The 21,010-nt window shown below is 36.4% G+C and overlaps 1 protein-coding gene across 1 annotated transcript in view; it reads right to left on the minus strand.

Annotated features, from left to right (window-relative positions):
• Window positions 1-21,010, minus strand: part of MCCC2 (methylcrotonoyl-CoA carboxylase 2) — a 34,592-nt gene that overhangs the window by 13,414 nt on the left and 168 nt on the right. The window contains exons 2-8 of the mRNA XM_039733172.1: window positions 17,686-17,747; window positions 16,013-16,179; window positions 13,622-13,734; window positions 8,576-8,689; window positions 2,776-2,840; window positions 1,768-1,867; window positions 761-856 (exon numbers count right to left, since the gene is read on the minus strand). Of these exons, the coding sequence (XP_039589106.1) occupies window positions 761-856; window positions 1,768-1,867; window positions 2,776-2,840; window positions 8,576-8,689; window positions 13,622-13,734; window positions 16,013-16,179; window positions 17,686-17,747 (717 nt within the window). The remainder of the gene's footprint in view (window positions 1-760; window positions 857-1,767; window positions 1,868-2,775; window positions 2,841-8,575; window positions 8,690-13,621; window positions 13,735-16,012; window positions 16,180-17,685; window positions 17,748-21,010) is intronic.

Raw genomic sequence — 21,010 nt, forward strand, 5'->3', positions numbered from 1 at the left:
GTTTCTCTGTGATGCAAAGGAGCCATTTTTTATAAATACAGAAGCACTGCTAGCAAGATTTGCCAGAAGACATTTATTTCCACTTTAAAAGAACATAAATCCAAACTCTTCAAACTTTTGAAAGTGAAGTATGAAACTCAATTAAACTGTTCATCTCTTTTTCCCCTTAATGCAAAACAAATCCTAGTAATTTCTGCCAAACATTTTAAGACAGGTACCTATTGAGACTCTTCCTAAAATAGATACTTGGCTAGCAGTGAAAAAAGCTCTGAATGTGAGATTTGTGGTAAATATGAGAAAGCCTGTTGGCTCACATGAAGGTTCCAAGGCAGATAATTACACTAAACCTGCAGTAGTGTACAACAGTCTTTGTAAGCAGTTGGGACAAGGCTCAATTGTTTAGTGTGCTTATACTCCATAAATACTTAAACAATCTTTCACAGGACTGACAGAAAAAGAAAACCATCATATCCCTGGGCAAGTCTATAGAATGCTTTGCCAATGAGGAGTTCCCATTTCTGTCAGCTTTTTCAGAATGTTACCAATCTCTCATCCTTGCTCATCCTTCTCTAAAGTATAACCAAAACTGATTATATTTTCAACAAGTCACTGCTACTGCAATGCATCTGCTGGACAAAAACATAAAGAAGTAAGAACCCAAATCAAGTATTATCCATTATGACAACACAAAGAGTGATTTCCTGCAAGAAAATGGATGCATGTATGTATGGGCATATGGATCTTGCATTAATACTCATACCTCTTTGACATCAAAAATTCTTTTTAGCTGATCACCAACTATTCCATATATTTCATCAGCTGGAAATAAAGGCTCTTCTGATGGTTCTATAGTCACCTACAGCAATTTAACAAACAATTTACACAACAAAGTTCACATTATGATATAAAAATTCAAACAATTAATTTGTCAACTTCCTTGAGCACAGACTTCTCTTCACCAACTACATAAAAATGCCTGTACCGGCTTGTCATTTTGCATAAAGACCAAGTTTCCTAAACTGAAGGTTGATAACAGTTTCTCATTTACTGTTACCTTTTTTCTACTCCTGCATATATCTCCACATATGCTCCACTTCTTCCATGTTATAAAAAAATTAGGCATGTCCTCCTATTTGCTTACTTTCCCCCTGTGCCTTCTAAGGCAGGCAGCATTCTGAAAAATGGGTGAAGATTTTGTCACACAACTGAATGCAGTATCTTGCCTTCCCTGAAATTCCATTCACCCTCTTATATCTCCTACTAAAACAGCAATTCCACCCCCATACACTATCCATGCCATTTACTACAAGGAATTCTTAAATCAATACAATTCATTGTCAAGATACAGGTCTATCCCCTTGGTTTTCAACACCTTAATAATTCCAGAAAATGTCTACTCAAAAGGATGCTTTAGCAGGTATCTAATCTTAAGTCCACAGAAAACAATAGTGTGAGTTTAAAATTAAGTATCTTGCAAGACTGGATTAATCTAAAAGTGCAATTCTACAACTCTGAAGCACTCTTCTAGTTGCTTCATTCCTGCATTTAATCCCAGTAGTTTTACTGGGAATAATACAGCAGGAATATAATTGCAGAATTGAAGCATCAGAGAAATCTTTAAGGGCAAGACCATAATTTTCATTTTCAGACATGTAAAGCCATAGACAAACGTGTTCTTTGTTCTATAAAACAAGTGTTATATCAATGAGGCAGAGAAAAGCATTCCTAATTTCTACAATGCAGTGTTTTCAGACTCTGTAGACTTACATCTACTTTCTTCTGGAGATTCAAACTTCTTACAACTTTCCTTGCCAGATGAAGTGCATGATTGTCATCCAAAGCATAATGATCTGTTACACCAGATTTTCTGTACATAAACAACAATAGCAAGATGAATACTTGGGGGAGAAAACCAACATAAATCAGGCAATGAAAACTTGACATTTTAAAGCTTCTAAGACCTTGACAATATAGATGAAACAATTCAGCTGTGTTTTATTATGAAGTTACTTTAAAAATAAACTCCATGCCTGACCTTTTCTTCAAAATAGTACATTCAAGTTATCAGACATGAAATAAAATGCAGGAAATAAAAAAATCTAAATGGCAATATAAAATATAACAAGCATTGTTCATATGCAGCAAAAATTAATTTCAATTATAAAGAAAAACATGTTTACAAAAATGGCATGAACTGCCCTTCAAAATAATTCTTTATTCACTTCAAATTGAAGTAAAAAATAAGCATTTATTATACAGCAATTGCACAGCCTACCTTACTGTGTAATAATACCTAAATTTGTTTGTTATTAATTGCAGAACTTGAAAGTGCACATATTTTTTGGGTTTGATGAGAAGTAATTTTTACAAAAAGCACAGGCTATTTTGATCTTGCTTGTAGTGAATTCTACATGACAGTAAGAAAGACACAATCTGCAAAATGTATTATCTTTCTCAATACATATTATTCTGTTAACACTCAGTACTGAAGTCCTCCATATTATGCATGATGCTGAAGTACACTAGACATGTGAGCATTTTAAAGCAGTAAATGAAGGAAAAAATCCTAACTAGAGTAACACAAAATAACTGTGATATTCTAAATATAAAACAATCAGTCAGCATCAGGTAACACAGAAAAAATTTTCAAAAGGTAAACACAGCTTAAGAAAGATCTAAAACCACAATAGAATAAAAGAAGGGTAGGGCAGGGGAAGGGGAAAGGAAAGTCTACAATATGGAAGAAATTAACTCTGGGAAAATATTTATTTAAACCTGCAGTGAAGATCTGCCCCTCCAAGATCCTCTGCTGATACCTGTTCACCTGTTGCTGCTTCAACCTAACACAAGGAAAGGAAAATGAGCTTCAGAGTTGACATGTATCCTGCATTAATATTTATATCATATGAGGTACAGTACTAACAGAGATATTTGCAAAATGCTTTTTCATTAATCTTATTTCCCTGTTTACTCTCCCTCAGAGCATCAAAATACAGCACTGAATCTTGTAAAAATTTCTTGGTTTTGACTTTGCATGCTTATTCTAATTAACACGTAGTTTTTATTTACAAAGATACTCCCCACTGTTATACTTACTGCTGTGTTCATCATTTGTGTGCATGCACTTACACATCCTTCAGATTCATAAATATGTTTTTTCACAAAAATTTTCTCAGCACTTACTATGATATTTCAAATGGGATATTTCAAAGCATTGTTTCATGCAAACAATACACCACAAACCTAAGATTTTTCAATTTTGCTCTCTCTATATAAACACTTCTGTGAATTTTAACTTACTAATTTAAATAGTAATTTCAATACTATTAGTACTATTATTACTAATTATGAATTAGCACTATTACTACTATTAATTTAAATACTACAGTACTATTATTACTATTAAATACTAACATTATTAGTTTAAACAACCATAGAAGTTTATTTTCAGAACCTTCCAGTAAATACACAATAATTTAGTAATAATAATTTTTCTTAAAAGAGCGTATGAGTGGTATGTAACTGCTTGGATCAAGTACAATGTCTCTGTAAAAGTACCTGGACTGCAGAATCCAAAGCCTAGATCTGTGTAATCTTAGACCTGAAAGGGTAATTTAAAAGTGAATGGTCTCCTTTTTAAACAAAATCGTATAATTTACTACTGGGGTTAAAAAAACCCCAGAAGACTTCTTGAGGCATTTCCACTCTACAGTAAGTGCTTTGAAAAGGATTCCTTGAAAGCTGGAGAAACCATTCATCACCCACAGAGATTACAGAGGTAGAATACAAGCAAGGGAAGGGAAAACTATCATTATTACCAAAACAGATTTCAGTTTTCAAGTTTCATATCTAAAACTAAAGCACACTAATTATATAAATACATATATATATTCTCACACACCCTTCCAAACTGTAAAGTTTGCAAATTTAATTATACATATTTCTTCAATAGTGGATTCTTGCTTTGAAATTTGAATTACCCATGGTATATGAAGGTGTGGCATACTAATTAATGGAATGTTTCTGTCACAGACATAATTAACTTGAGTCTTCATTAAACAGTGAACGTAAGATACTTTTAAGAGAAGTGAGGAAGATTTCTTTACTGGAAGGGTTATGCAGGATTGGAACAGGCTACCCAGAGTAGCGGCTGAGTCACCATCCCTGGAGGTATTTAAATGCCTGTAGACGTGGCATTTTATGCACAGTTTAGTGGTACACTTGGCAGTGTGAGGTTAATGGCCAAACTCAATGACCTTTAGGGTGTATTATAAGATAAGTGATTCTACAATTTGATTATATGATCTCTTTCTATGATTCTATGAAATAATTACATACACCTGTCATTATGCAACCAGTTATAACAAACTATTAACTACTGCAGAACTTGGCACAAAGCTGAATAGTGCAATCATTTCCACTGGCATGGGAATCCAGAGATTAATTTTAAAATATTTTACAAAACCAGCTTTTTTTTCCACAGAGGTGAAGTTTTGCTTCTCCAAATCACAATATTGGAGCTGTGGACTCTGTCTGCCACCATGTGAGATTGCGAAGTTTAACTCCTCTGCTCACAGCAGGGTCAACCAGGGAAGGTTGCTAATGACTATGTAATGACCATGAGTTTTGAATAGCTCAAGAATGGAGACTCCATAAACTCTCTGGACAACTTGGTCTGGCATGACCAGCCTTGCAGCAAATGTCTTCTTACAACTAAACAGAGCTTCCTGTATTTCACTTTGTGCCTGGCAACCTCTTGACCTACCACAGGATACCAACAAGAAGCTTCACTCTGCTATCTTTACTCCCCCTTGCAAGGTATGGATAGATTTGCCCTACGACTCACCAGATTGAAAAGTTTCATCTCTCTCACACCCTCTTCATTTTACAGATGCTCCACTCCATCTCTTAATGGATTTTCACTGGCTAACTCAGGCTCTTTCTGGAGCGCCCAGAGCTGCACCCTGCAGCCCAAATGTGTCTTATTTTGTCAGAGTGGGTGAGAACTAGTATTTGCTCCATCATCTTTCCAGATACAGCAGTGGAGCAGAGCATTCTACAAACTGCAGTTTTAAGTAACAGTTAAAGTTACTTAGAGTTAGTGGTTGAAGTTACCTTAAAGTTCTTTAAATTCTAACAGACTGCAAGTAAGAGTCTCAAAAATATATGTGGGCATTTTCTAAGAAACACCTAATCAAGCTATTTCAGCTAGAAATTATTGAAAGCTATAAACATAAGCTTAGGCTATAATATGTATTTTCCACAACAGATGAGGTCAAAATGCACGAAACTCCCAGTACATAAATGCACATGAATTTGAAAAACTTATTCCCTCTTTTTACTGGACTTTTTTCACCTCTGAGCACAGAAAGTAGCAAATTTTACCTCAGGAAGGAAGAATCAGAAATTTCTGGAACAAGAGCCTATAGGTCTATATGACAGCCTGAACTACCAAGCAGTACTGCCAAAGATGAGGATACAGATATTCCACTTGAGAAAATACAGAAGAATGGCCCTGAATATTACTGCTACTGTGACACTTCTATTGAAGAGGACTACTGTCTTCTTCTATTGAGATCTGTATTTTTATGAAGTCATTACTCCTCACATTTTCAAAAAAGGAGGCCAAGAAAACTTCCATTTTAGATGTGGACTGTACGTATAACTCATATGTTTTTTATCATACACATCTCAAGACTAATTATAAGTAACATCAGGGATATTTCTTTCTTCAATTCCTCAGGATGTTTTGTTTTAGGCAGGTAAGCAATAAAGTCCAATCCAATTTCCTTCATATAGGAAAGACGTTTTGGGGAAGAGAGCTTACTCAATAATGGCTACAATATCTGCTACAGCAAGGAATGGGAGTTTCTATGGGAGTGTGAAGCAGTTTTGATGCTTAGAAGAAGGCAAGTAGAGTATTTTCAGTGAGAATATGAAAAGCTCTACAGAACAGAAAGGCTGACAGGTAGAGATAATAAAGTTTGACATATACACACAAAGATAAGGATCATTACATCTGCAGGTTGCTAAGAAACAAATTAAATTGGAGGATAGTTGAGAAATCTTCCTCTGAAAATGGGGAAAGAGTTTAAAACTTTTTAACTTCACAACACCCTTGCAGTCACTGACTTGCCTAGTCGCCTTCCCCTTGAGGCCAGACTTGGGTCATCCTTTTCCAGATATCCATCCAGGCACGTCTCACGAGCTACATCTCAGTGACACACACATATGATCTAAATTGCCTTGTGATGTCAAATGATTACCATTCCCAGAGAACAAGCATCTGGTTCTCTGTTTTTAATGTTCCAATCCAATTTTCTGGGTCATACTGGGTATTAGATGTCTTACTGAAAATCTTTTGAAAAGGTTTGTACTTGAACAGCTCAGGTGCTCCTGCAACCAGGGCAGTTGCTCTCAGTTACAGTAAAGAACCTACTGACACTCTGATGTACAAAGTTCATGTCTTTCATCACACCAGTTTTCTTATCTCAAAGACGTACAAATCACATGTTACTCAACTAATATTCTCAAATAGTATCTTCCTTCACGTTTATGTCACTTTCCAGCAAGAAACTCCAAATATCTAAATTGCAGAGATGTATTTATAGAGAATTACTTAATTTTGAGGATGATTTGTCTATGTTTACCTATAAACAAGTGGAAAAACACTAACACAAACAAGATAAAAAGGAAGAGAAACCTAGGTAGAACATTTGAAACAATTACTGTCAAATGGCTAACCACAAAATCCTAATGAGCAGTAAATAAATTACCATTACAGTGCATAGTTGTTATTCATTACTTCATCTGCTTTTCCTGATTACTTTGTTCTTCTTATCAACTTGGAAAGCTTCCACTAAAATAATAAATTACTTCAAACCAAATGCCTTTTTTTACTAGGGTGGGGAACAACATATCCTTGTACTTTCAGGTGCGTGTCCCACGCCCCTGCCTTCCATATGCCAGTTTAATTCTGAATTTATTTAAGATGTACAAATGTAAGACTTTTTTTCATCCTTTTTTCTCTTTTTCCTTTTTCTTTTTTTTTAACTCCACAAGAACTTAAAAGCCATCTATACTGAACTTTGAAAGAAGTATAAAATGCCAAATCTACTTTCATAAAAAAGATGAAGCAATGGGGGAAAATTCATTTTAAAGGAAAATTAATTTTCTTTCAAAAAAAAGGAAAATATGCTGTGCAAATGAGAGAAAAGCTATGCAGGTAAACACTAAATCACATTAAAGGATGAGTCCTTCATACTTTTAATGAGAATAACACAATCATGCCTTAGGAACTAGTCAACAAATAAATCTGTCAGCAGCTGTTTTCCCACAGTTTAATGGGACACACCGCATTTTCCTAGTATTTTAAGCATTGAAGGAAGTGACTTCCAAGAGACTTTGCCTCCTCTATTACTAGAGGAATCAATGGAGCAGTATCTTCATTAACAATGCTGTTACAAAGCAATTTCTCCACTTTGGCATGCTCTAGATGGTAGGACTCTTGAAAGACATTAGATTCACATTTGGCTTCATCACAGGAAGCACACCCTAAAGTTCCCAAAAGACTGTAACCAAAACAGAGCCATTGTGCTGCCTCAGACTCGTTTGTACAGTAAATTTGACACATATTTGACTATTTCGAAAAAGGAAGTTTATCCAGCCATGTTTCATCGAGACTTGAATAGTTGTGATGAATGACGCTCCCTTAGTTCCAGCACTAACATTTCTTACTAAAGATTCATTTTTTTCTCATAAAGCTTGTGTTAAGTAGAATAATCTTTGTCAGCAAAAGACTGACAGCATAGTATTATTATTTGTATTGGTATAGAACTGAGCTTAGACTGTCTAAAATAACAAGTCACATTCAAGCATTCCTTTTCTTGTGCCAAGCTACTGCAATTTTAAAGCTCTCTTATACTGTAGTACTTCACAGTCACAAATGCCATTCTGAGTGCCACAATAATGCAAGGTTTAATTCACAGGAATTTGTCAGGTCAGTTTCCTTAGAAACAACCTCCTTACAAAAGACTGCAGGACGGAAGGATGGAAGGACAGAAGGAGAGAGAGAGAGAGAGAGAGAGAGAGAGAGAGAGAGAGAGATTAAGAGAGAACTAGGACAAACTCCACTGTAAGCATGCCTCCTTTGGCAGCAAACTGACATAAAAATACAGAAGCAGACCAGTCCTGCTTCAGAAGTTCTTTGATCTTGACTTTGAGACACAATACACATGGTTGTGATTTTCTCAAATTTTGTGTCAAACCTAGAGTACATAATTGAATATAGAAACAATTTTTATTATTTAAAATGTGCACTGCAATCTAAAAACAGTACTACAAAAACACCTGGACATAGTCTGATTTATATATATACACACCTCTAATGAACAGAAGAGATTTGATTTAGGATAGAAACATTCAGATATACTTAAAAATACAAACTAAGCTACAGAGTATCTAGAAATATCTCACCAAGAAATTACTCAATTGTTTAAGATGTACAATTATCACAGCATGATTTGGGGGGAGGGGGAGGAGAGAGGCCTGTCACTAGAAATTTCTGTATCCTTACCAGAGGTGGCCCTGCCAGGAATATTGTTCCCTGTTTGCCAACAATAATACTTTCATCAGCCATTGCAGGTACGTATGCTCCTCCTGCTGTACAGGATCCCATGACTACTGCAATCTATCAGGAAAACAAAAAGCAAAAGTTAATGAACTGTCCTACCCTTAAAAATAGCAAAGCCACATGACATTATGTATTTTAACAGAGGTCATTTGACAGCATTGCAAGATTATTTCTGTCTAATAGAGCAAACTTTTTATGTTTTAGCATTTCTTTAAAAAATAAGGAATCTTCCATTTTTAACAGTCTGTAGAACTATGATCTTCAGACTACCCTGCTGGAAAACTCACATATGAGGTACTGATCTAGGTATGTGATATGTTTGAAGAGATACACATTGTACCATGGAATTTAGTTTTACTCACGAACAGTAAAAGTTAAAAGCTATAGGTTTCTCCTGGTATTTATACTTAAGTCAGGGCTTCAGTTACTGCTTACTGGCGTAATTGCACCAATGTTAACATCCTTTGAAGGAAATTTCTCCCACCTCTTAGTATGCTACTTCAAGTCTTCAGTGGATCAACTAATTAATTTTGCCCTTTCGAGATGTGTTGAGCATCTCATTATAGTCTTCACCATGAATAATTTCTGCTTCATCTTTTTACCTAATTTTGAATGGAACACCTACCCAGTGAACATTTTCTACCAGTAATACCTTGGTGATACTTTTACAAAACTAACTTGAACCCAGATATGATGAATACTGTAGCTGTAGACAATCATGGAAATGAAGTTTCTCAATTTCTCTTTCATAGGAGCATCTACAAAGACCCTTTCAAGACACTTGTAGAGCAGAAGAAAAGGAATACTCATGAAAAAGACAAACACTTTCTTTCACAACCACACATATACACACACATTACCACTAAAAAACCCTTAGAAAACAACATTATTTTATGTTAAGTTTGTTTCAAGATACTTCTAAGGTGACATCAATTAGTGTTCTCTGTTACATGCTAATTTGGAAGAAGAAAGCAGTATATAGAAAAGTAAAACTTCTAAATCACATTATGCATATCTAAAGAAGGACTACATGAACTATGTCAATGTGCTATCATCAAATTAAACAGCCTTTTCAGCAAAGTTTTCAGGATCTTGAAACTATATCTACTCAGACTCACATGATTAATCTGCAGTACTTCTCTTGTGCATTTAATAAATAACCCATGGCAAATTAAAAAATAACATAAGTCTCTAGAAATGGGAGAAATTTGGTGTAAATAAGTTTATTTCTTTTTTTCCCTCTAGGATTTGTGGCTTTTTTCTGTTCTTAATTTCACCATGCTCACACTGATAGAACGTGCCTGCATTTAAACTTTCACTCAGTTTTAATTTTTTCCAACATAAAAACTGGAATATGTATCTACTGGAAAAAATAAAACTTACTTGTCAAATTTCCAAATAATATCTTACACCCTGACTTACTTTTCTAAATTGCTGCAAAGAAATTCTTGTGTTCAATAAAAGTCGACAGTCCTGAGTGCACATACACTATTTCATATCCACTGATCCATCCCCCATCATATCCATGCAGCATATGAGTGTGAGAGAGCTCAGGAAGCAGCTAATGAGGAGCTAATCACAGCTTTCTGATTCACACCCATACAGACAACAACGTAATTTAAGCTGTAGTGGGTGAATAATAAATTAGTCACAGGTAAAAGTGGAGGGGGAAATTAAAAGCACTATCAGCAACTAGAAAACAAAAGAGGGGGGAAAAAGCAAGCACTTTAAGGGCCAAATTGAGAAGAACTAATGAACTGACAAACAGAACTTCAAGCAAGCCAGAGCATAGACCACCAGGTAGCAAACTAACAATATCCAGACTCCCATCTTGGAAGAATTGACCAGAATGGACATCAGAGAGAGCATAATTTCCTAATCCCATTTTCTAAAGAAACATTCTCTCAGACAGGGAAGATGGTTCTAGCTGCCACAGTCTGTTAGCACAGGACCAATAATAGATTTACAAATGTTAACAGTGCCTCTTTGAAATAAAACAAAGCAGATACATCTCCCAAACAAAATGCACCCTTATCACAACCTTTAAATAAAGTGCTTCAGTAAAACATTTTTCTGAGTCTTCCATAAATATTTAAAGAAAGATAAACATTCATCAGTGTCCTACTTGGAAAATGTAACTTTCATCAGTGTCCTACCAAATAGAAATGTGTTTTCTTAATAGACAAATCTTTCTTATATTTAGTTCTTATTGTATATGAATACAATTACTCCTAATACAACACCATATGGTAATTGAAAGAAACATAAATTCACCTTTTTAATGTAACTTTACAATTATGTAAAATACATTTCAAAACAGGCTGGAAACAAGAGCATAACTGTAGGGTCAAGCATTTCTAGAAAGGTCCTGCCTGACATCAGTAATTTCAGCCTTGCAAGCTGGGTATACACATCTATCTTTGCCATAACATCTAAAAATCATTACTCCCAAAGCAGATCATGACTGAAGTCTCCAGGAAAAATAAGGTTTTCCAAAATTTCTCCAAAAAAGATAATTCAGCAAAACATCACTCCTTTGGCATTAGCTGTTCCAAAAAAACACTAGGACCAATCTAGATCTACCAGGGAGTCTTATATGATGACAAACTGTATTTTTCTCCTAGGCATTTCTGTTCTAACAAAACACTACTTTTCTCTAGAGACCTACCTAATCACTGCAACTGGTCCATTTCTACTGTTGGAAAGAACTACAGAAGGTAAATTATGTCATATTTCCTAAAGACATTTAGTGCATTGTTGGAATCTTCAGCCTTGTGTTTTTATAGAGGCAATGGATTACAGGATTCATTGGAAAAATAAAATATGGTTGAAGATTTAAACTCTTACTTGGTGCCAAAATGTGCCAAAATGGTATCAAGGTAACACAGACAGTTTTGTCAAAAATCCTGCGGAGCCGGTGTCTGTCATGTAAGGAGTCAGACTGAATACTGCATCCTTGACTGGTGCATCTGCTTCACCCTCGTAGTATTGGCTTCTACTAATTCCTTCCCCCAGAAAAAAAAACCTGCCCAAGGCTACAGTGGAGTCTCTTTTGTGAGTGGTTGGAATCATGTCCCCCTGAGCCTCAGGGCATCAGAATCCAGTAACAATCGTCTCTCAAGGGTTTTATTCCTTCTGAAAAAGAACACTGGATAACGGTATTATGGTGGGATTTGTGTCATAGCACTGCCATGGGCTCTACTTGTGTCACAGCCCAGTCTCAGACAACACAGACTGAAATACCTCCTCTGACATATAACTCAGGTTCCACTGCAGGCACACACAAATTAAACGGTACCCCAGCCCTTTGCTAGGATAATGACCAGCTTTTTCAGGGTTTCAAAGTGTGGTAGAGAACTTTTTTTTGAAAATAAATACTACCATCACCATTTCCACAGTATGCATGACCTGTTTCTCACTCAGAATAGATTTTGCTGTTCTCATTGTATAGAAAACAGAGGTTGAATAATTTTTTAATGTTCTGCATTCCTCAGCTCTTACTGTTATTATTCGTAGATTAATCTGGCAGGATTATATAGATCACAGGTCTAAAAGAGAATCTGGATTTATGACCATAACTTCTTTTTGCTCTGACCACTTGCAGATGCCCATAAAGAATGCAGGTTTCAAACAACCTCTTTATTTCTTCTATTGATTTATGGTTTTTTTGGAAGGTTGTATATACTTTCCCCTCGTAAACAGAAAGAGTACTGCAGTTCAAATGAATTTTGCTGTACCTCAGTGCCAAATGAGGAAGCTGTCTGCTCTCCCCTGTGATCAAAGGAAAAAAAGACTAGTTCTGAGAACTGATGCTCAGAATTGGTAGTTCTAAGAAGTTCCATACAATTTGCCTTTTTTTTTTAATTTATTTGTTCTAAGGACTGCTGGTGCAGTCTGTCTCCTTCATGCTAAAAAAGATACAGTAAGATCGAGAAAAGAAGATGAGCTAGGACCATCAGAGGTGTGGAACACTGCAGGAAGAACAGCTGAGTAAGCTTGAATTTTTTGGTCTGCAAAAGGGAGTATAAGGCAAATATAAGAGAGGAGTACAAAACCATACAAAGAGGTAGAGGGTGTCTGAGTAGACAGCAGCTCTGTAGGTTGTGAATTACCCAGTTTCTCTTGTTTGCTCTTCTGTAGCATTCCTTTATTTGCGGTAGGTTATTTTCAAAGACCATGGATTTTCCACCCCTCCTGGCAGCTTCTCAGAGGTCCCTGCTAACAATTCCCTTAGAGTATTTATTCTGGTACCTGTCTTTCTCAACTCCATTGGGGCTGTACACCCTACCCTTCATTGTCACTGCAGCCATAGCTGCCCATCAGCAATCTTCAAATATTTTACATTCCTCATGAGTAACAGATTCAGCAAAACATGTGGTTTTGCTTCCTTAGCACATCACCTGCATCAAAAAACTGATCCCTATGTATTATTGAGTGAACCATGACACAAAAGCACTTCTAAATCCAGGAACTGTGACTAACAGTAATTGTGTGCATCATTAACTCATTAGAAAATAACCTTATTATTAGGGCCGTTTCAACATAAAGCACATCAGAGTGTAAAGTGGATTTATAAATACACACATACCCCTGTTAGTGGAAAATATGTCTCATTTATTAGCCATCCTCAAGGGGGTCCTCACCTTTGCAGTGCTGATGCAGAACTGTTCCAAGAGATTTTCTAGTGCTTTCTCAAATGGCCCTTCATACCATGTTCCCAAGTCCATTTCTCTCCTACTCCCAGAGAGGAGCAGGTAGGTCAAATCATTAACACTAAGACTAAGAAAGTAGACAGTTTCTTCAAAACTATAATGAATTTTTGTGGACAGTTACTGTGTTTTCAGTGCTTCCAAGTCCCAGACTGGGCCATCAGGTTAGCACAACACAATGCCATCAGAAACAAAACATGGTGAAAAGCTTTGAAAAGAGGTAATGGCAGCAGGCATAAAAACTAATTAGTACATTAATTCTTAGATAAAAGCAAATTACCTGTGGAATTCCTTGTGAGGACATGACTGCTTGATTATAGAAAATACGGCCAAAATGATCTCGATCTGGAAATACTTCTGCTTGCCGAGGTAAGTTTGCTCCTCCTGAATCAACTAGAATGAACCAAATTATATTAGCATGCTTTGAACAGTGTTACATACTCGTTGGTAAAGTATCAGCATGTTACCTAAAATATACAACAATTACTATCACTAATACTGTATATATTTCCATGAATGTATGTATAATAGAACATTCCTTTTGGAAAAATAAAGAACTAAAACAGTAAACACTCCTCTCCAAAATAACATCTATCCCGATGACTTTCATGGAAAATAAACTCAGACATGCTTAAAGATGCAACCATCCCTCCCTAAACAAACTTTTAAACTCAACTTGCTGCAAAATATTTAAACTAAAAACACTTTTTAATATACAATTTTAACTCAACAATTCTACTGCAATTCTGTCACCAGCTCCAGAAAAAGGCAGAGCTAATCACCACCAAGTTCAAAAGGTGCTGCCTCTATTCTTTCATAGCTTGATTAAACTTCACAACAAAGACATTAAACTATCTTTAGTATTATTCATTTATTATGTGCCCTTGCCTCAGGATACACCCTCCTGCTCACAGGTCTCCAACGGCAGCTACCTCTCTGCTCCCAATTAATGAAAATACAACCTGTCATGAGAGGTATCCAAAGGACAGAAGACTATGAGGAAATGCACAGGGAGATAAAGCATCTCTGAGAACTCTGGCTCCTGGTAATTAATTTTTACATACAACCACCAGTCTGTATGCACACTCTTATCTTACATGACTGCAGCCAAAACAAAATGTCCACACCAGTGACTGACTCACTGGCAAATGGCACCACCTGTCCACATGAGAATTAGCACCTAGGCAGCTGTTATCACTGGTGGAAAAGGCAGTTCAAACAACATGAAAACTACATGGCCAGTACACTGCTGACTACAAAGCGCTCCCTCTTATTGCACTGCTCAAATCAACTGGAATAAGTCCAGGTACAGAAACTGCAAGGCTAAAGTAAATCACCAGGTATGAATGACATTGTACATCCAAGGACTATACCTCTCAAAGATGGAATAAAACCCCTAAACTTTTCTTTTAAAGGCGTAGCTGTGTCCCACAATTCCTCATTCCATAAGATCTTAAAACAGTAGAATCATCCACAGTTGCTCACTGAATACTCACTAAAAAGACTTCTCTGAACAGACAGAATTTGCTGATAAAAAAAAAAATCTTAACAGCTGTTTTGCGAACAGCAAAGCTAAGATTTTTCTGTTTTTTTAACAACTAAGATAAAATTTAGTTTTCCCCGTCTCTCCAGGACTCTTTCTATGGCAATCCCACAAAATCTTCACCCACATTGCCCCTGTACCCACCTCACCAACAGTTTCAAGTTCACACTTCCCCTAATCCTTCTAGTGGTCTTATTTACATGCTTGACTTATCAGCAGGGCAAGAAACTTCAAACACTTGGGCTGGCCAGGACCTCTATTTATGTTGACTATTTAACTAGTACAAGCATCCAGACTGGCAAACAGCTGATATTTAAGTTGCTAAACTAAGCTGAACAGACAAGGAATAATCTGTATTTTTAAAAACTGGAGTAGAAGGTCTTTCTCCTCTGATGCTGACATATACAAAATCCACAGGAATACACATTTTCTTACAACTCTCTGTCAAAGCTGACTGAAACTGGCTAATAGGGTCAAAACTCATTAAGCTGGGAATTCAGGCTGAAAGGAAGACATTGACAGAAACCTCTTGTATTTGTATAAAACCAGGATAAGAAAACACTACCAGTAATACATTACAGATAGCTGTCACTCTGTTCTTCTTTTATAATGAAAGGACATGTAAGGTTTACACGAAAGTTTGGCTAAATACTGATCAATTAGGCTAAACTCAAAATGTAAAAAAAATACAATTAAATTTCTGCTTCAAAAAAATTAATCCAAAATCCTAAAAATTTATTGATCCAAACTGTTTTTGACAATTTTATTTATTATTTTTATTTCCTTGGTATCTTTTCTCATACACATACATCCTCCACCAGAATGTACTTTTTCTTTTTAACTGTAATTTGAATTGACTGGAAGAGTCTACAGGAAATATTGCTAATTCATGACGGAAAGAAGTGATACACTGTTAACAGCTGCATCTGTATTTTATGAACCCAACCCTACCACAGGACTGTACACACCCTCCAGTTAAGATGTGCCATCCCTCTGCAGTGATAATACAGTATTGATTAAAACATATTTGAATAGGTGTGCTTTAAATACACTCCTTGTTAGTCAGATCTGCAGACAGATCAGCTGCCCTTAACACTGGACCTTGGCTATTTCTGCAATGGGACTTACCCAAATAAAGGCAAGGGAGATGATTTTGCATTGCAATTTCTTGAGCACGCAAATGTTTCTTAACAGTGATGGGATAATAGGTGCCACCTTTGACAGTTGCATCATTGGCAACAATCAAGCATTCCGTCCTAAAATTAAAAAAAAGCTTATGAGAGAGAAAAGTATTTCTAATGAGTAAATTTGTATGTTGGTTAAAGAAGTGCAACAAGTCAAGGACTCTTGAAGCTCTGGTGCTCTAAGAGAGCTCTTATCTGCATTCGCTCAAGGGCACATTGCAACAGCAGCCTCACTACTATAATGTCCTGTTCCATTATTTTAGGGAGTAAAATAATCCTGCATAGCACCATAATTAACTTCAAGAACAGTCTTGGAGGTTCTTTGAGTAAGCAAAACTAACTTTTAGGTTAATATACCACCCTATTTTTTTTTTAATAGCTTTCCAGATGCACTAATCTCTTTCCTTCATTGGACACTGTGATACTGCAAAAATAATTTCCATCCTGAGACTTTTGTCACCTTTGTGCATCATACATGCTTGCTTCCCAGGCCCAGTAGCCATTCCACTGAACATTCCTCTTCCAACATCAAGACACTCTACCCTGCACTAACCTCCATTCTGAGCAGTAGTGTCCTTAACTAAATGGAGGCATTTAATTTGAAACTTCTTCTTAATTTGTTCTTTACAACAATGCCTACACCACTGTAACTGCTGATGTCCTACAATCAGTCATGGAGATTAAAGGTATCTCACCTACTTATTGTGCTTTCTGTCAGAAAGCACCTGTTGTAAAGGGGCAGGGACCACTTCCCGTTGCACTGCTGGGGATTACTGAGCAGGGTGGGACATGGGTTCAGAAAAACCCTACACACTGAATAACAGCTAACAAATGAAGCATTCATTGCAAAGACTTCAAACAAGAACTCATCCTCTGACAATTTTTACAGTGAAATCTAAAGATGTTGCACATATCCTTCAGAAGTATTCAACATAGGTACCTATTTTTTCTTATATACTTAAATGATATGTAAAGCAATTTCAATCAATCAATGTCACTCAAAACTGTGGATTAACATCCTGGTAGAGGTTGCTCAGATGAAGAAAAGATGAACACTATGGTCTTGTGTCCTGTCATTGTGTAACAGGCAAAACCAGGCAAACGAGCAGCAAGGAGGAAGGCCACAATCATTAACTCATGTGGCACACATCATTAGTTCATTAACTGCTGAACAGTCTCTACACCAATAAAAGACAGAGGTAGCCCATGGATTTTAACATCTCCTCAGGAAACTCTGGACCCCTGTTTCACAGAGCAAGAAAGAAAAGGCATTGAGCACAAAATCTTAACTGTGCTCTATTCCAAAGTTGTAAAAGAAATTGCATTATGTAAGAAAGAGTGTATAAAATGACAAAACCAGTATCATGAGTCACAAAAAAGGCACTTTAAATTAAAGCTACATGCTCGGTCTCTAGCACATAATTAAGCATTTATTAAATGTTTTCATTTTATATTGTTTCCATTAATTATACTCAACTGCAATTCATTCAGATAGCCTCACAACTCAAAAAGAAGAAACAGATTTCCATCTTTTATACTACAGGCTTGCTTTTCCTTGCCAGCTCAACTACAGCTAGGAATATTATTCTGAAATCTAGACTATCATACTTACCTAACCTGATTTTTTCTGCTTTTTCTTGTAGCTCAGTTACCAGTGCCTTCATTCGTTCATAGTTGTCCTAAGTGGGGAACAAGACAGTATTTTAAACTCAACCAAGTGTGACTATATTTAAATTTTTAATAAACAAACATAAGAAGTACAAGACTAATTTCTCTTCCAAATCTAATTTTACCTTACTAAACACCGTCTCTGTATTGTCTTTAAAGTAGTAACATTCCTACCTATGTACTGGCTTCTCTCAAGCATCCCAAAGCATTTAATCAAAATGCTTTACAAAAAATCTTGTAGTGTTAGGATAGTAAAAGACTAGTTCTGAATTTAATAAACTAAAATATTTAGTTTACTAAATATTTAAACTAGTCACTACAGAGTTGAAGGGCTTTTTCTTAGATTTTTTGTTTGGCATAGGTTTGTTTGCACTGTAAATCTAATTTTGTAAAAACCGCAGATTTTAATTAAGTGCTCTTATGACTTGTACTAAAGGATGAATGACCTAGGTCAAACATATTTTGGTAAACACTTTTTAGATTCTTGTTGTTTATGTTGAACAAGAAGTTGGTTTTGTTGTGTTTTGTCTTGGTTTGGCTGTGTTTTTTGATTTTTTTTAAGCCGGTGTTGTTGCCATTATATTTCTAGAAAAACAGAGCTTCATAATCTGAATATGAGTGAATCAGTACTGAGCTCACCAATTTCATTCAAATTATCCAAAACTCCATGTGCACATTACAGCAGGTTGGGGTTTTTTTACAGTTTTTTGGAATTTAAAGGTATTACTCAAGCTTAATTTGTTGGTTTTTTTTTTTTTTTGCAGACACATTAAGAACTTTACTACCTTTTTGAAAAGTGTAACTGCAATAAAAGAAAATGCTGCACAAAAAGATCTGAGTGCCTTGTCTAATTCTCATTTATATGATGTTTGAGTCTACTTTGACAGAAAAAAAACCAGCTGGTAACTCTATGCTAACTCTCTATAACTCATATATACTCGAACACACAGACTTCAGGTTTCCCTTAGGAAGAAGCTGCAAACGTTGCAGTTGAGTTTGTTCACTTAGACACTCAAAGGCAAAGAAACAAAGCAGAAATAAAATAAAAACACAAACAGATTCAGCTCACATTTGAAGTACTTTGGCTGTAGAGTGACATTTGAAATAATCAGCCTTTGTAATTGCCACAAACAGATTAAACGCACTCTCTTGAAAGGTAAAAATGTATCTTGTAAATCCATACTTTTAAAAGTCTGTGGTTATCACAACATCCAGTATTACTTTGCCTCAGTGTTCAGCTTGTCCAGCTGGGTCATTTTGCACCTTTATATATCAAATTTTTTTCCTGTTTCTCCTTGTTCAGTCAGTCTTTTTTCTCTAAACACATTCACCTTTTGCACACAATACTGTGCTTAGAAACTACCTTTAACATAGGAAAAAACCAAAAAAGCAGTTAAAATGGCAGAGGATATTAATAGAAGAACAGTAATCACAGTCATAGACTTTGTCATTAGATTTTGACTCGCTGTAGCTAGTTTAGCTACCCTACATGAAAAATGTTATTTTACAGATAAACTGTAAAAAATACTGCACAAAAACATTGAAGTTGCTTAAACTCACTCAACTTCTATCACAATCTTTCATGCCTTAAACCAGAGTAGAACACTGTTATACTTTACTAAAGAGATGTAAGGATGTTTTAAAATAATTCTGAATACACACAGAAAAGACTACTCTCAAAAATAAATGTACTAGTTCTACCATGTATTTGTGGGCTCTTCATTATTATCATTAAATAATGAAAAAAAGGTCAGTGAACTGGCATCAAGTTCTTTCTGGAAACTGGTCCTTGCACCAGCAAGTTGTGTAAAATTCTGCTGTTAATATGAGGATTTCTACAAATTTCAATGCAAAATTAAGAGGCAAACCCTATACACCAATCCAACAGTTACTACACAAGCTACATGAATTACCGCTACATCACCGAAGTGTATGTAAGAGTGCCTGGAATCTTCAAAGAGACTTTGTTTCATTTTCCAGAATTTAGACTCACTCACCTTTAAATTACACTTTTGCCAATCTGGTTCAAGAGACAGTTTGCATCATCAAGGCCATCCTGTCTAGTTGAATTCACAGCCAGAAAGGTAAACAGTGGCCAAAGAAAGCAAGACCCTCATCACCTATCATAATGTCTTCTTGTGTTTGCACTGTTATTCCTTGTATTACTTTTTTTTTCAGATGGTGAAGTGCCTCGCAGCAGGCACTCAACTCTTTGTGTTAGTAAAGCAGTGCTTGCACTTAGAGTGTTCCATAAATTATTTCTACCAAATACTAACACTACTAGCTATTTTGCCAAGCCTTGCTTTTTTTTTTGAGGTTGAAAGGTACCCAGACATAAAGGCGAATCTGGGGGCAGCTCAGATGAGTGAACACCTTTATTAAAATTCTATCATTTTTTGGTACACAAGATATGAATGTGTGCATATATATATACACACTTCACATACACAAGCTTTGTGTGTGTGTCTGCACATATGTACACACATATATGAAGAATATGCATACAGAAATTCTGAGATTACACAGAAGCTTCAGTCACCTAATTTCTGTCCCAAATTTAGTTTCTGCAAAACAAAGCACAGAACCAAACACAGAACCAATGGACCTATCTCAATAAGAATATATGCTGTTGCTTCACACACAGTTTTGTATTTTACATGAACAAATATGAAAACAAACACATGCCCTCCGATCAGCCTCGATCCACACCTAAAGCCATGTTTTTCTCAGCCTAACTGTACACACAATTTTCGAATATGATGGCGTTAATAATGCCCCACTAAAAATAAATGTATTTATACCAGATGGAAGTACTGCTCTCTTCGTAAAGACAACTGGAATTACGCCTAGCTCTCCTCCTCAAAAGATGATGGTTTAGGACGCAAGTCTGTGATTCTGTATAGCTATTCCACCTGATTTCAACTCGGGAATGAATTTGCAAACACAAAATCATCCAACTTTGACATCATCAGGCTCCACCTTCCACTGTCCACAAACCCCGTCTCCACCTCACTAGCATACTATCGATCAGCCTGGAAGGCAGCAAGAGCTGGCATCCTGATTTGAAAGGGAAAAAATATCCATGACGAGCCTGACGACTGCACCAAGGCACGTTTTTTTCACACCGTATCTGCAGGCTCAGCCCGCAGAAATGGACGGGCGCCGTGCACCGGTACGTGCTCGCCACGTCCGCACTCCCCGGCCGCTCCGGCTCCTCCCCGGCGCTGCTGCGGCCCGCCCGGGCCCCGCCGCCCCCGGCCCGCCCCGCGGCCCA

Source organism: Passer montanus, unplaced genomic scaffold (assembly GCF_014805655.1).
Source record: "Passer montanus isolate IOZ18808 unplaced genomic scaffold, ASM1480565v1 scaffold84, whole genome shotgun sequence".
Taxonomy (NCBI): domain Eukaryota; kingdom Metazoa; phylum Chordata; class Aves; order Passeriformes; family Passeridae; genus Passer; species Passer montanus.